At 47.8% G+C, this 13,905-nt stretch overlaps 1 protein-coding gene across 1 annotated transcript in view; it reads right to left on the bottom strand.

Moving 5' to 3' along the window:
- CRACDL (CRACD like) overlaps positions 1-13,905 on the bottom strand; it is a 52,042-nt gene that overhangs the window by 17,747 nt on the left and 20,390 nt on the right. Inside the window, exons 5-6 of the mRNA XM_087426200.1 lie at positions 12,040-12,267; positions 7,592-9,236 (exon numbers count right to left, since the gene is read on the bottom strand). Of these exons, the coding sequence (XP_087282326.1) occupies positions 7,592-9,236; positions 12,040-12,267 (1,873 nt within the window). The remainder of the gene's footprint in view (positions 1-7,591; positions 9,237-12,039; positions 12,268-13,905) is intronic.

The following is a 13,905-nucleotide window of genomic DNA, read 5'->3' on the forward strand; positions in this document are numbered from 1 at the left end:
GGATAAAAAATTAAAAATATATTGACAACACCCAGTGCTGATGAGAGGGTAGAGAAATGGTCTCTCTCCTGCTCTTAGAAGTGTAAACTGGTACAACCTTTCTGGAGGTAATTTGAAGTTGTCTATTAAATTAAAATTTCACATGCTCTGTGGTCGGGAAAATCCAGTTTTAAGAATCTATCCTTGAGAAACAGTAGTTTGAATACATAGAGATATTATGGACAAGAATGCTGTTAGCAAAAGGAAAACCTCAAAACAATCGGAATGCCCTTCAGTAGGGAAGTGGTTAAATAAAATATGGTACCCATACAATGGAGCCCTTACAAAGAGTGAAGGCAAGTGACTCATTCCGATCAGAAAAGATGCCCATGCTGTATTGTGGAGGCGAAATTGCAAGCCAACACATATAGCGTTTCTGTGATTAAAAAGAAAAGGGATTCACGTGCCTATATCTGTATGATAATATTGACGTAGCTATGACTGTAACAGGCATGGGGAAGAGTTGGGATGAATTTGTTAGCGGTGGTTCCTTCTGTAGGGTGGGATTAGAGAGGTTCAGAGAGGGATGAGGAGGAGGCCACAATCACTTTTCTGTGTCATTTAAAAGATTATTTTAAATTTTACATACAGTAAAATTCACCTTTTTGTCATATAGTTCTATGAGTTTTAACACATGCTTAGATTCTTGTAACCATCACAAACAGGATGCAGAACAATGTCAATACCCCAAAGAATTCCCTCGTGCTAGCCCTTTGCAGTCAGACCCCACATCTACTCCCAACCCCTGACAACTACTGATCTGTTCTATTGCTGTGTTTTTGCCTCTTTTAGATGTCATATAATTGGAATAATACAGTTTATAAACTTTCAAGACTGGCTCCCTTCATTTAGCACATGCATTTAAGCTTCATCCATGTTATTGTGTGTATCAATAGCTCATTCCTTTTTTATTGCTAAGTAATATTCCACTGTGTGGGTATATCACAGTTTGTTTATCTGCTGACCAGTTGAAGGATATTTGGGGTGTTTCCAGTTTTTGGTGACATGAATACTGTTTCTATAAACATCCACGTACAGCTTTTTGTGTGAACCTAAGCTTTCACTTATCTAGGATAAATACTTAGAAGTGGGGTTGCTGAGTCATAAGGTAAGTGTATATTTAATTTTGTAAGAAGCTCCCAAATTATTTTCCAAAGTGACTGTACCATTTTGCATTTCCACTAGCAATGGATCAGAGTTCCAGTTGCTCTGCGTCCTCCCCAACATGTGGTGTTACCAGCATTTTTTATTTTAGCCATTCTAATATGTGTGTAATGGTATCTCATTACAGTTTTAATTGGTGTTTCTCTAATGGCTAATAATGTTGAACACCTTTTATGTGCTTATTTGCATATTCTCTCTGGTGAATATATTCTCTTTGGATATTCTATTGAATATTCTCTCTAGATTATCTCTGGTGAAATACCTGTTCATATCTTTTGCCCATTTTCTGATTGAATTTTTGGTTTCATATTGTTGAGTTTTGAGAATACTTTATATATTTTAGATACTAGTCTTTATTGGATATGTGGTTTGCAGATATTTTCTCACAGTCCTTAGCTTGTCTTTTCACCCTCTTAGTGGCAGAGCAAAAGTTATTAATTCTGATCAAGTCCAATTTATCAATTTTTCCTCTTGTGGATCATGCTTTGATGTCAAGTCTAAGAACTCTTTGTCTAGTCCTGTGTCCCAAAGATTTTCTCCTATGTTCCTAAAAGTTTTATAGCTTCATTTTACATTTAAGTCAGTGACCCCTTTTGAGGTAATTTTTGCATACCATGTAAGACTTAGGTCAACGTTCATATTTTCGCCTATGGATGTTCATATGCTCCAGAACCATTTGTTGAAAAGGTGAAATAAACCCAAACAAATATGGCCATTTTCTTTTTTTTACAAAGGTGCAAAAGTAATTCACCTGAGCTCCCTGGATCTGTAAATTTATGTTTTTCAAAAATTTACAAAGTTTTCAGTCATTATTTCTTCAGATGTTTTTTCTACTCAAATGTCTTTCCCTTCTCCTCTAAGACTCCTCTGACATGGATGTTATACTTTTTAATATTGTTGTGCTGGCCCCTGAGCCTTTTGTTTTTTTTCTCTTTGTGTTCAGACTAGATATTTTCTATTTCTATTGATCTATCTTTAAGTTCACTCTTTCCTCTGTCACCTCCATTCTACTAATGAGCTCTTCCAATGAATTTTTTATTCCTGTTAGCATATTTTCCTGTTCTAAAATTTCTATTTGGTTTTCTTAAATAGCTTCTATTTCTTTGGAGAGAATCTTTCCATTCATTTCAAAAGTGCTTACTCTTAGTTCTGGGAACCATGGTATAATAGATGCTTTAAATATCGTCTAATAATTCCAAAATTGGGATCATCTCAGGGTTGGAGTTTGTTGATTGCCTTTTCGAGAATTTTTTAGGTTTTCCTGGATTTTTGTACGTTGAACAATTTTCGTTTGTATCCTGGACATTTTGAGTATTACATTGAGACTCAGCCCTGTTAAAATTCTCAAAGGTCTTTCTGTGCTGATAGTATCAGATTCACGCAGGTGCAACTCGGGGGCAAGCCCAGGATTTCACACACATGTTTAAAGAACCCCTCCTCAGGTGTCTCCTTTCTGTGATTTCCAGCCCCCGGGGTCCTCTGGCTAGAAAGCCAGGGTCTAGCCTCTGTTATCTGTGCACTCTTGTGACTGGGACCACCTCGGGGAAGAGAGGCAAGAGAAGGGAACCTGCAGGACCAGCACCACCACCCCTGCCGCTGCGGCTGCTGCTGGTGAGGGGTGCAGCTCACTGCTGGCTCTCTGCTGGGTGGTGTCCGGAGAGTCCAAGGGCTCCAGCCCACAGGTGCTGTTGTGCACGGAGGCGGCTGCCTCCTTGCTGGCGCTCACCTGGAGTAGGGCTGGAAGGGTTAAAAGTCCTCTGCTACAGAAGGGACACCGTTGCCACTGCCACCAGGCAAGAGGGAGTCAAAAGAGCTCCATCCCGCAGCAACTGCTGCCCCATATCGGGGGGTTGCTGCTCGGTTGCTGGGGCGCACCTGGAATAGGGCCACGACTGTCCCACAAGCTGTGTCCTGCAGGGCTGGTGCTGGCAGCAGGGAGCAGCAGAGCTCGGGGTTGTTGGGACCACGGTGGCAGGCAGGGAGGTGCTGCTTCCTTGTTCGCACATGCTGCTGGGTCATCTTGAGGGTCCTGATCTCCTACCCTGCCCACTGCTCTTACCTCACCTTCCGGAGTCCTCTGACATTCGCTTTATGCATTTTGTCTGGGGTTTTAAATTGTATCAGTGGGAGAGATAGGGTGGGGTGTGTTTACTCCATCTTGGTCAGAAATGGCAGTCCCTTTGTCTGTAATTATTTAAGCAGTAGGATTACAAGGTGATTTTTCCTATAATTTCTAGGCCTTTCCATATTAAAATACTTTTAATGACTCTGAGGTCTCTGGATAGATGGGGTACTGAGAAGAAAATGATCTGGGGTAGGACAGGTGTCGATCAACTGAATTACACATGTTGGGATGTCAAGTCGGGGCTGCCCACAGGTGGTGAGGGGCTAGTTGCTGTGGCTGAGGGAGTCGGGGAAGAGAGAACTTCAGGCAACAGGTGGGAATCTGTGACATGTCCTGTCCTGTGCGGGAGAGCCGAGGAGAGGCTGCTGCACTGGGAGGCAAGCAAGGATGACAAGACAAACACGGTGTGAGGGGCACAGGAAAGGAGGCGAAACTGAGGCCCAGAGCGTTGACCACACTCGCTCAGGAAGGGACTAGAAGGGAAGGATCAAGTATAAAGAAAGGTAGGTCTGAACAAAGTTGGTTTTCTTTAAGAATTCAAGATATATAAATACATATCCTAGCATGATACCAAAAAATACCCTTGTATTCTACTCAAATGAACTTGAATACGCTGAAATAACTGTGTCATAGGGAAGGTGACAGTCTCTTTGAGTTCATTCTCTCCATAAAATGTCCCTGTCATCAAAAGACAAGATGGGCATCCACCTACACTCCCCTGTGGCATCCAGCTGCCACTGGCTCCTCTGGCCAGTAAGCTGTTTGAGGGCAAGGCCCTGTGCTTTTCCTGCCTTTGGGGCCAGCACAGTGCTGTGCCTGTGGCAGAAGTATGTGAAACATGTGCTGAAGAATGACTGCATGAATGCGTAAGTACTAGAGTCTAGAAAAAGGGTCAGGAACCTGGGTGTGTCACTGTCACCAGCCCAGTCTGGTGAGAATGAGCGTGGTTTGGAGGCTGAGGCTGGTTATCAGATGAGGCCCCCTGGTGAGAATGGCACTTTGTCTGGCTACTCTCCAAAATATCTAGCATGTGACCACAACTACGTAGCAAATAAATTACACATACACACACAAAGAAGAAAGATTGGAAGGAAAGGCCAACAGGGATAACACCAAGAAAGTGGACTCATAAGTGATTGCTTTTTTTCTATATACTTTCTATATTTTACCACTTTTCCACATGCGACTCTTGAATTCCTTTTTTCTAATTCTAATCCTGTGGGCAGGAACCTGCTTCCTGACCTGTAATGGAGACTCGGGGCTGGATTGGATGGGTAACATCCTGTACAAATGAACAAGGCTGAGGACTCCAGGCCATTCGCCTCCTATGGCATATTAGCAGATGAACAGGTCTCCTTGGCGTTGAGGAGCACAGACACGGTACTGGGCTTCAGTAACCACCCCAAGGTGGCCCTCTGAGGCCCAGCCCACTCAGCAAGCTGGGCTCCTCTGTTTACTGCAACAACGATAGAATCCTCCCGGCCTCCCCCGCTGAAGGGTTTCTCCATGTCTTCAGAGAAGGGAGACACGGTGTGGAGGAGAGGAGGAGGAATACGAAGAGTGCTGGGGACAAAACAGCTTGAGTCCCCGACGCAGAACTGTGCACCCATCTGGGACACTTCAATAACCTAACTTTATGATTCATACCCCTGGAGGGGGGACAGGGGAGATGGCAGCTCATCTGAGAGCTCTGGGTAAAGTACCTGCCACCATAAGATAATAAACGGCAACAATTAGGCCTTTCTGGAAAACTGAGTAATATGGTTATTAAAACTTTTATTATCCGTATGTTTTATATGACTTTAATTGCCTTCAGCTGCTATAATTTGGCAGCAATGAGGATGACAGCAGAAGTAATAATAATGAATTAAACCACAAGCAGATCCAGCATCTGGGGAAGGTGTAGAGGCTGCTTCACTGATGAGGTCCGACAGCACAGACCTTGAGACTCCGCTCTGGTCTGCATGAGGCAGCCCCCAGACTCCAGGGTCCCAGGTGGGACCAGGCAGCAGCCCCAGCCTTTCCTGGCACTTGTCTCTCTGACACCACCACCCTGGGGAGGGTCAGTTCCTAGCAGATGCAGGAATTCTTCCTCTCCTCTCTTTGCACTGAAATGAAAATCACTATTTGTGCCCCGTAAAATAACCTAGATTCTTTCACTCCAGAATTCATCTAAATCGGTTATTTCTGTGGCTTAGAGAATGTTAATAAACATAGATGGACAAGACAATTCTTTTACTATCTAAGCAAAGCCGTCAATAAATAAATACCATATTGTATTTTATGAATCAAAGAGAAAAAAACCATAAGGTCTTTAACTACAGACCATTCCAGGCATTTGACAATGAACAAAGCATAACTCGCACAGCTTAGGCTGAGGAAGTTATAAACTATCAATGCGTCAAGCATTACTCTCTGAAGCTTCTTTTTTAGCTCTGACCATGAACCTGAGTATCTGTCTAAGTTCCATTCATTCAGCAAGCCCTTGAGAGACATTTTCAATTCCAGGCCATGAAGGTGGATGGTGCTGATGTCAGGGATTTATCTGCACAGAGCAAACCCCCTCCTCCCTTGCTGTTTCAACGGCTTTTTGAATCATCCTACAATAGCTTCAGTAACCTCAGTGGAAATTTGCAAAGTGGATCATCAGCTACAGTCGAGCCTCCGCCAAGCTCCCTCACTGATTATCCTAATGTAGCCACGCAGCGAAAAATCACACCTGAGCCAAGGGGCCCAGAGCAGACAGGCCACGTGTGTGGGCTCTTTGGGGGCGTTTTCCCTGGAACCGCCTGCATCTTTGGGGGTCACCTTAGGAACCTTAAGCACTAATACACTGCACTTTTACTAACTTTCTAGGAGAGAGACAGATAAGATGAGAATTTCTTTGAACTTGTCTTTATGTTTCCTTGTGAGCTAATTCTTCCTCTGTGTGTCATTCATCTTTCTTTTAGGGTGTGGGGTCCCTGGGAGAACAACTGGGTTCTATTTCCTTTCTGTCCCACAATGCAGTGCTTAAGTGTAGTCCTGGACTTATAATAGCCACTTAAAATATCCTGAATGTTTTGTTTCGTTTTTTTTTTTTTAAGATTTTATTTATTTATTTTTTTCCCCCCAAAGCCCCAGTAGATAGTTGTATGTCATAGCTGCACATCTTCTAGTTGCTGTATGTGGGATTCGGCCTCAGCATGGCCGGAGAAGCGGTGCCTCGGTGCACGCCCGGGATCCGAACCCAGGCCCCCAGCAGCGGAGCACACGCACTTAACCGCTAAGCCACGGGGCCGGCCCTTTTTTTTTTTTTTTTTTTTAAGATTTTATTTACGTTTTTTTTTTTTTTAAATAAAATTTGCCATGGAAAATTTCTCCCCAGAGCCCTCATCACACACACACACACAACTCATTTGTGTAGTTTTGTTTTCTGGAACACTGATTTCCATTAAAAAAAAAGAAACCATCAATGAAAGATTGTTTAGCTCCACTGCAAATACCCATTTCCAACAGATTTCTTATTTCTTCTGAAACACTATAAAAGGTAACAAATGTCAAAGACATGGAAAGGTCATCTATTTTGTCTCCGCTCATTTTCGGACAGTTGCTTTAGAAGATTCCCACGTTCTGCCCCAATCTGAACACCATCTCCCTTTTGAAACAGGGAGTTAACGCCCACCGGTCGAGGGGCTCACACGTTACAAAGGCTTGTGACTCTAATACATGGGATGCTTCCTGCGTGAGGCTGGGCCACGAGAGCCTAATTACTAAACAGGAGGAAATTCTTCCTGGGGGGAAAGGTCAGAAGGACTCTAAGCGATGGAGGAACCAGATGATTCATTTATAACCAAGTAGCTTAGGCCCCGGGAGAGTCTCCATCAGTCAGAGTACATATATCCTAGGATTCTGGGCCTCGCTGAGCTTCAGACAAAAAAAATGGAAGAAGCCTTTGAGTGGTCCACTGAGGGGCCCATCTTCTCTCAAGAAATATGCTGCAAAGTGAGTTTTTACATTTTCCTGACTCCTCTGAACTTACACAAAATCCTGATATTTGCTTCCCCTTCTCTACTCTCTATTCCTAACACTTGATCAAACATGTTAGTGGTACCAAGAGGAATTTTGACTTTTTCTTCCAATTCCCCTGGAACAAAGTTTTTACCCAAAGTATCTGCATACTTTGTGGACGTCCAGCAAGACAGGCCAACTAATACGATTTCCCCACCGTCCTCCCCCTTCCCAAACACCATCATGCCAGGCTGCTCCGGCTGGAGCTCTTACCAGCTCCCCTGTGCGGTGACCTCTTCTCCCCCGTCCGATTCTCCTTTCTGGGGTCCTGGGGCTCAACCTTCTCCAGCTCCCCGGGGCCCTTATCAGGGGGAGCAGGAGGGTGTGGGAGGGTGAGGGTCTGCAGCAGCGGCTTTCGGGGCAGGGGCGGTTTGGAGCTGAGCTGCTCCGATGACCGGGTCTTCCCCTTTCCTTGGTCGTTTGGAGACCTGGCACCTCGAGTGGCGGGGGCCGTCCCCGTCTGACAATTCTCATCTTTCGAGAGCACAGTCAGTCCTCCTTTTTCTAGCCGGATCTCGGCACTGTATCTCTTTACGCCTTTTACTTCCGGAGAGGACACATCCCTGTGTTTGAAAGAGAGAGAAGTGGACCGGAGCTTGATGGGAAAGGGGTTTCTGTCCTCACCCAGGGGTGGCTCCGGAGCAGCTGTGCAGGGGTCTCTTGTGGCTGGTGTGGTCGCCGCATCCCGGGGGCTGCTGCCTGGCCCAGCCTGGCTGGTCCCCCTGTCCCCTGAGTCCCCAGAGCCGCACTCAGCCGGCGAGGGTGGCTTCTGAGGGTCCAGTTTTCCGTCCTGGGGCTCAGGGAGCGCCCGGAGGTCATCTAGCGCGGCCTCGCTCTTCCAGGCCAGGCTGCTCCTCAGAAGGGGCAGGCGCACGGCCGCGGGGCCCATGGGGCCAGGGTGCTCGAGCCGCCGGGCACTGCCCTTGCGTGGCCACCCCCTGCCGGACGACACAGAGGACTTCTGCACGCCGCGCACCCCACTGCCTGCTCTCTCGATTTTCCGCTCCGGCGTCACCCGCTCGGGTCCCCCCTGTGGGCACTCCACCTGCTCAGCCTTGGAGGGCTCCGGGGGGGCAGCCTCTTTGTCCAGGGAACAGGGAGTGGGCTCCTCTGGAGGCGACTCTGAGGTGGGCGGGGTGGGAGATGCAATGAGGCTCACAGTCACTGCCGGGGCCTTGTGCTTCAAGCAGCTCTTGGGGGCCAGGGGGCTTGGGGCCAGGGCCTCAGAAGATTCTTTCCCTGCTCTCTGGGTACTGGGCACTTCCAGAATCAGCTCCACCTCCTTCTGGACATTTTGGTCTGGCCCATTTGGACCAGAGGGAGTCTCCAAGGTGGTGGCAGGGCCAGTCTCAGAAGGTGTCATGTCCCCCTCAGGGATGTAAGACGATAACTGACTCTCGATGTCTCCAGAAGCACAAACCACCCCATCAGCTGTGTCCTCGGCTCGGGTACATGTGTTTGCAAGGGGCAGCTCCTCCCTCTGGTTTTCACTGTCAGGATTAGGGTGCAGGGAGCCTTCTGGCAGAGATGGGGACTCCGAGCAGAGGGCTTGGCCTAACATGGGCTCAGTGACCTCTGGGGTGGCCGGGTGGCTGGAGGGGTTATCCTCAGGGGGGCTCTCCTCCTCAGCGCTGGCACTGAGTGCCGGGCAGTGCTGCAGGCGCGCCCGTCTCGCACGGGGCCCCCCGGGTTGCAGCACGGCGGCCGGTGCCCCGGGCTCAGGGCCCCTGTCCAGCACCACATCCTGCTGTCTGGGACTGGGGTTCTCTTCCGTGCTGACTTTGGGTAATGGCTTCTCATCATATTCCTCCTCCTCTGGGGTACATGTCAGATCGCTCAGGGATTCAGACTGTGCTCGCTATGAGAAATAAAGAGGACAAGAGACAGCATCGTTACGTTGAATCTTAGGAAGCCTATGACCGTCCCATCTTGTTCGAGGCTTAATACGGTTTAAAGGAAGCAGTACGTCTCTCGAGCTGGCACTCAAGCAGACATTCACACACAGGTGTCTCTTCTTAATCCCTCCCTTACTGGTCTATTTGGAGTGTTGCCTCCCAGGTTCAGCTTTCAGCAGCACAGGGGCAGTTATGCCCTAAAAATAAATATTGCCTGAGGCTCTGTGGCCGAGCCACAAAGCCAGTGGACGCTGCTCTACGGAGTGAAGCAAAGGGAAGGAGACCAACATCAGCCGGTGTCTGCCATGCTTTGCGCTCTACACTTGTCATTTTATTTACTCCTTGATTAGTCCCAGTGAGGGAAGGACTGTTATTTCCTCTTTGCACTTGGAGAACCAAGAGCTCAGAGAGGTCTATACCCTGGTCAAGGCTGAGCTGATCAGCTCAGCTGAAGAGCTGGTGCTCTGTGACCCTGTGCTGCCTCAGAGCCAGTCTCCCACCTCAATGCTCTCTCCCCGCAGGGATCTGGGCTCATAGTGAAGGCAGGCTGGTTTGCCTAAAAGATGATTCCTATCATGTCAAACGCTATCAAAAGCAAACTAGAGCTTATAGGATAAAGGTCAAAACCATAGCTTATAGGATAAAGTCCAAACTTCTCAGCTAATTTTAAAGTCCTACATTCTCCGGTCTTAACTTGTTTCTCCCACTCCCTGCTCAAGTCAAGCCAAGCCCCTCTGGGCCCGAGTGACTAGCCAGCTCCTGTCCCCCACACCTCCAGGGTGCTCTACGGGCACCCCTGAGAACGGTCTCCACTGCCAATCCTACAGGAAGCCTTGCCTGTAGTTTATGGCTCTCCCTTCTCTCCTGAAGCCCTACTGGCCTGACAACAATACATTGCCTTGTGGTATGTGTCTTCTGGAAAGGCTCTGGAATTTAGATTTCGTCCAACTTCCTCCTCACTGCACACAAAGTCAGTTCCTGCTCTCTCAGGAAGGAAAGGAGAGCACGGTAATCATGAGTCATTCAAAAGCCGTATGTGAGAGTGACCAAAAGGTTGAGGGTGTTGAGGTTGATCTTGTTAAAAAGTTCACGACATTCGACCTCAAGAGGGACCCAAGCTGTTGCACAGCACAGCTCTCTCCTTCCCCTTTTGTTAGGAAACACTCAGGGGAGTGTTTGCAATGGCGGTGGTGGTGGCTGTTTATTGCTGTTATTTTAACATTTTCCAGCTGGCATCTGCTTGCTACCAGAACACAGGATAACTGGGATGTATGTGACAATACCCAAGCAAACTCTTGCCAAGACACACAATCCTACTGCTCTGGATTTAAAAAGAGGAAGATGTTCAAAGAAATGTACAGAAGAATTTTCAAAGGCTGCAGGTCCAAAAGGTACTACCGGCCTTTTGCTACTACAGGCAAATCACTAATGGTGAAACCTCTTTAGGATGTGGGTCACACTAAACCTACCGGAACCCACACTAAGCACAAAGCTGAGGAGCAGGCCCAGCTTGGGCACATCCCAACTTGAGCCACCGGCAGCTACGAGGAGGTTACAGTGGAGGCGCCAGGCGAGAGGAAGGCTGGTGTGGAGTGTGGACTCCAGCGGGTGGGCTCGGACATGGAGCAGAGGCTTTGCAGGGAACAAAGCGGCTTCTGACTCAGCCCATGCTCTCCGGCCGGGTACAGCAGAGAGGATGCGTAGGCCCACTCCATCTCCACCACCTCCCCCTCACCGCCTCCCCTGGGCCCTCACTGCGGCTCTGGACCCTGGAAGCCTCCCGAAGTGGGGGAAGTGGGGGAAGTGGGGGACCCATTGCTTAGCCTGCACCAAGATGGAGACTGTCACGGCTGCCTGATCATCTACCTCTTGCCAGAAAGAAAATGACTTTGGGCAGCGTCCACGTCATTTCTGGGCAGAGGACACTGCCGACGAGCAGTGCCAGGGCGGAGAGGAGGCGTCAGTCTCTGTCTGAGACCCGGGACTTGTACCTGGCAGCTCTGCCAACCATATAACCTTGGGCGAGTCATCTAATCATGCTGCTCCTGATAAAACAGAGTTAATAGTATTCCCAGCTCCTGGCACTGCCTGGGTTGGGATGAGGACCAACTGGTGTGGTGAGATGTTAGTGTAAACATTATGGGCGTTCCGCTTCTCCTGCGTTGGAGCCACACACAGGGGCCAGCTCTGTGCAGCAGGGTAAACGCTGAGATAACCACCAGCATTTGTCTTTGGCGTGTTTCTCTTTTCCAACCCCTGCTTTGGTGGGGCAGAGAGATTCAGCCAAATGCACTCTCCAATGTGTTTTTCAAACTCATAATAAATATCATAGTCTTGACAGCCAAGGTTTTTTTTCTTTTTACTGTGCAAGATGGGATTCTTAAGGTAAGAAGAGTACCCCCCACTTTTTTTTTCTAGAGCTCCAAAAGATTCAGAGCCTAGATGACATGGACAGAAAGCTGACCCTACTGATCACAGAACCAGAGAATGCCCGACCAGGCCTGGACAGCCGCTCTGCCCAAATGGAGGAAAGGACTTGGAACCAATGAATGAATGAATGAAGGGAGCGTTTATGCAGGGGAGAGATGTATCTGATTAACGCTGAAAAAGACGAGCAACCCCAGTTCCTGCAGCATGGTCCCACTGACCGTGAGGGTTTCTCAAAGGGCGCCTGTGACCCTGAGGGGGGCGAGGCGGGGGTGGGTGGGAGTGGGGACTGCCAAGCCTGCCCGTCCCACCTCCGCGTGTAGAAAGAAGCCCGATTACCGATGACAGCCGCCTCATTTTGCTTGACCGCTGGTTGCGGGGCTTAACCAGAAGCTTGTGCTTAGCTGCAGAATTGTCCAGGCAGGAGGAGAATTCTGGGGGATAATCGAAATCAGCCACGGGTGCCAAGCTGCTGTCTGAGGTCCGTGGGGAGACAGTGGCATCGCTCGCCTGCCTGGAGAAGAGCTGGTCTGGAGACACCGGCCGGGATGAGGAAACTAAAGAGACCTTCATGGGACAAGGAGCAAACACACTGCATTAACTTCTCCATATGAACGGGAACAACCGACACGTCAGCTCTCTCCATTGCTGTGCCCATGCTGTCTCTGGGCTTTACATGAGAGGACATATTTTAAACATGATTCTCAACAGGGAGAGTTCTATGACACTCCTTTAGAAAGGTAAATGGCTGGGAGTTTTAAGTGTTGAGCCAATCCCTGGAGACCTCTCACCCATTTCCAAGGCCACACAGAGAACCTCTGTCCCAGGCACCCTTAGCAGGATAACTCTGCCTCACCTCCTACAGCAGCTGGCACAGGTGCTTCAGACAAGAGCTACTTTCTCTGATGAAACAGACCAGCCCAATTTCTCCAAGGGCAGAGTCAGGCTTGGTCCTATCTCTGAAGCTGAGAGGGTGGCCCAGAGGTGTGTTTTACAGGCTGGGGCAGAGCACGTGCTGAGCCCCCCACCCAGCATTCCATCACTGCAGCTGCATCGGTTCATTCTAGAAGGTTTCTGTATCTTCATATGTCCTCTTAGAGAAAACTGGCTTTAAGTTACCACCTGTTAAGTCTCAAATATTTTGCTAGTTTATAGCTCAGCAGGGAGTAACTGACAGTCAGCCAAGGGCAAAAGTGTTGCCAGGAAGGAAGGAGATTTGGGTAGTCAGGTGGAAGAATGAGGACAACACCTTAAGATACCCACCCACCGAACACGGCAAGCTCCTCCACAGGGTGAGGTCTATGTGGGTTCTCCAGCAAAGACATTTATCAGCATAAAGTACTGGGGTGGGGGGACGCCCACTGCGCACTCGTGAGCAGATTCAGCCCAGATGAGGAGTGACGTGCAGAGAGAGAATTTGGGAGGTGCTGGGCGTTCGTTACAACCCCGCCACCTACAAACCAAACAAACTTTCTATTCCAGCATGGTGCTCAATGATAGTGTCAAGTTTACATTTTTTCCCCAAGTTTTTTATTTTCCAAATTTCTTATCGTAGTAAAATACAGATAACAAAATTTACCAACTTAACCACTTCTAACTGTATGATACACTGGTATTAAATACATTCATATTGCTGTGCAACCATTACCACATCCACCTCCAGAACTTTTCCTCTTGTAAAACTAAAATTCTGTACCCATTAAACAATAGCTCCCCATTACCCATCCCCCAGCAACCCCCATTCTACTTTGTCTCTATGAATTTGATTACTCTAGATATTTCATATTAAGTGGAATCATACAGTATTTGTCTTTTTTTCTCGGGCTTATTGCATTTAACATAACGTCCTTAAGGTTCATCCATGTTATAGCATTTGCCAGACCTTCCTTCCTTCTTGAGGCTGAATAATATTCCATTTATGTATATACCACATTTTGTTTATCCATTCATCTATTAATGGACACTTGGGTTGCTTCCATGTTTTAGCTATTGTGAATAATGCTGCTATGAACATGGGTATTCAAATACCTCTTCAAGAACTTGCTTTCAATTCTTTTGGGGTAATACCCAGAAGTGGAATTGCTGGATCATATGGTAGTTCTATTTTTAACTTTTTGAGGCACTGTCATACTGTTTTCCGTAGTGGCTGCACCATTTTACATTCCTACCAACAGTGCATAAGGGTTCCCTTTTCTCCACATCCTC

The sequence above is a fragment of the Ceratotherium simum genome, chromosome 40, assembly GCF_057802395.1.
Source record: "Ceratotherium simum simum isolate JZ-2026a chromosome 40, ASM5780239v1, whole genome shotgun sequence".
NCBI lineage: Eukaryota > Metazoa > Chordata > Mammalia > Perissodactyla > Rhinocerotidae > Ceratotherium > Ceratotherium simum.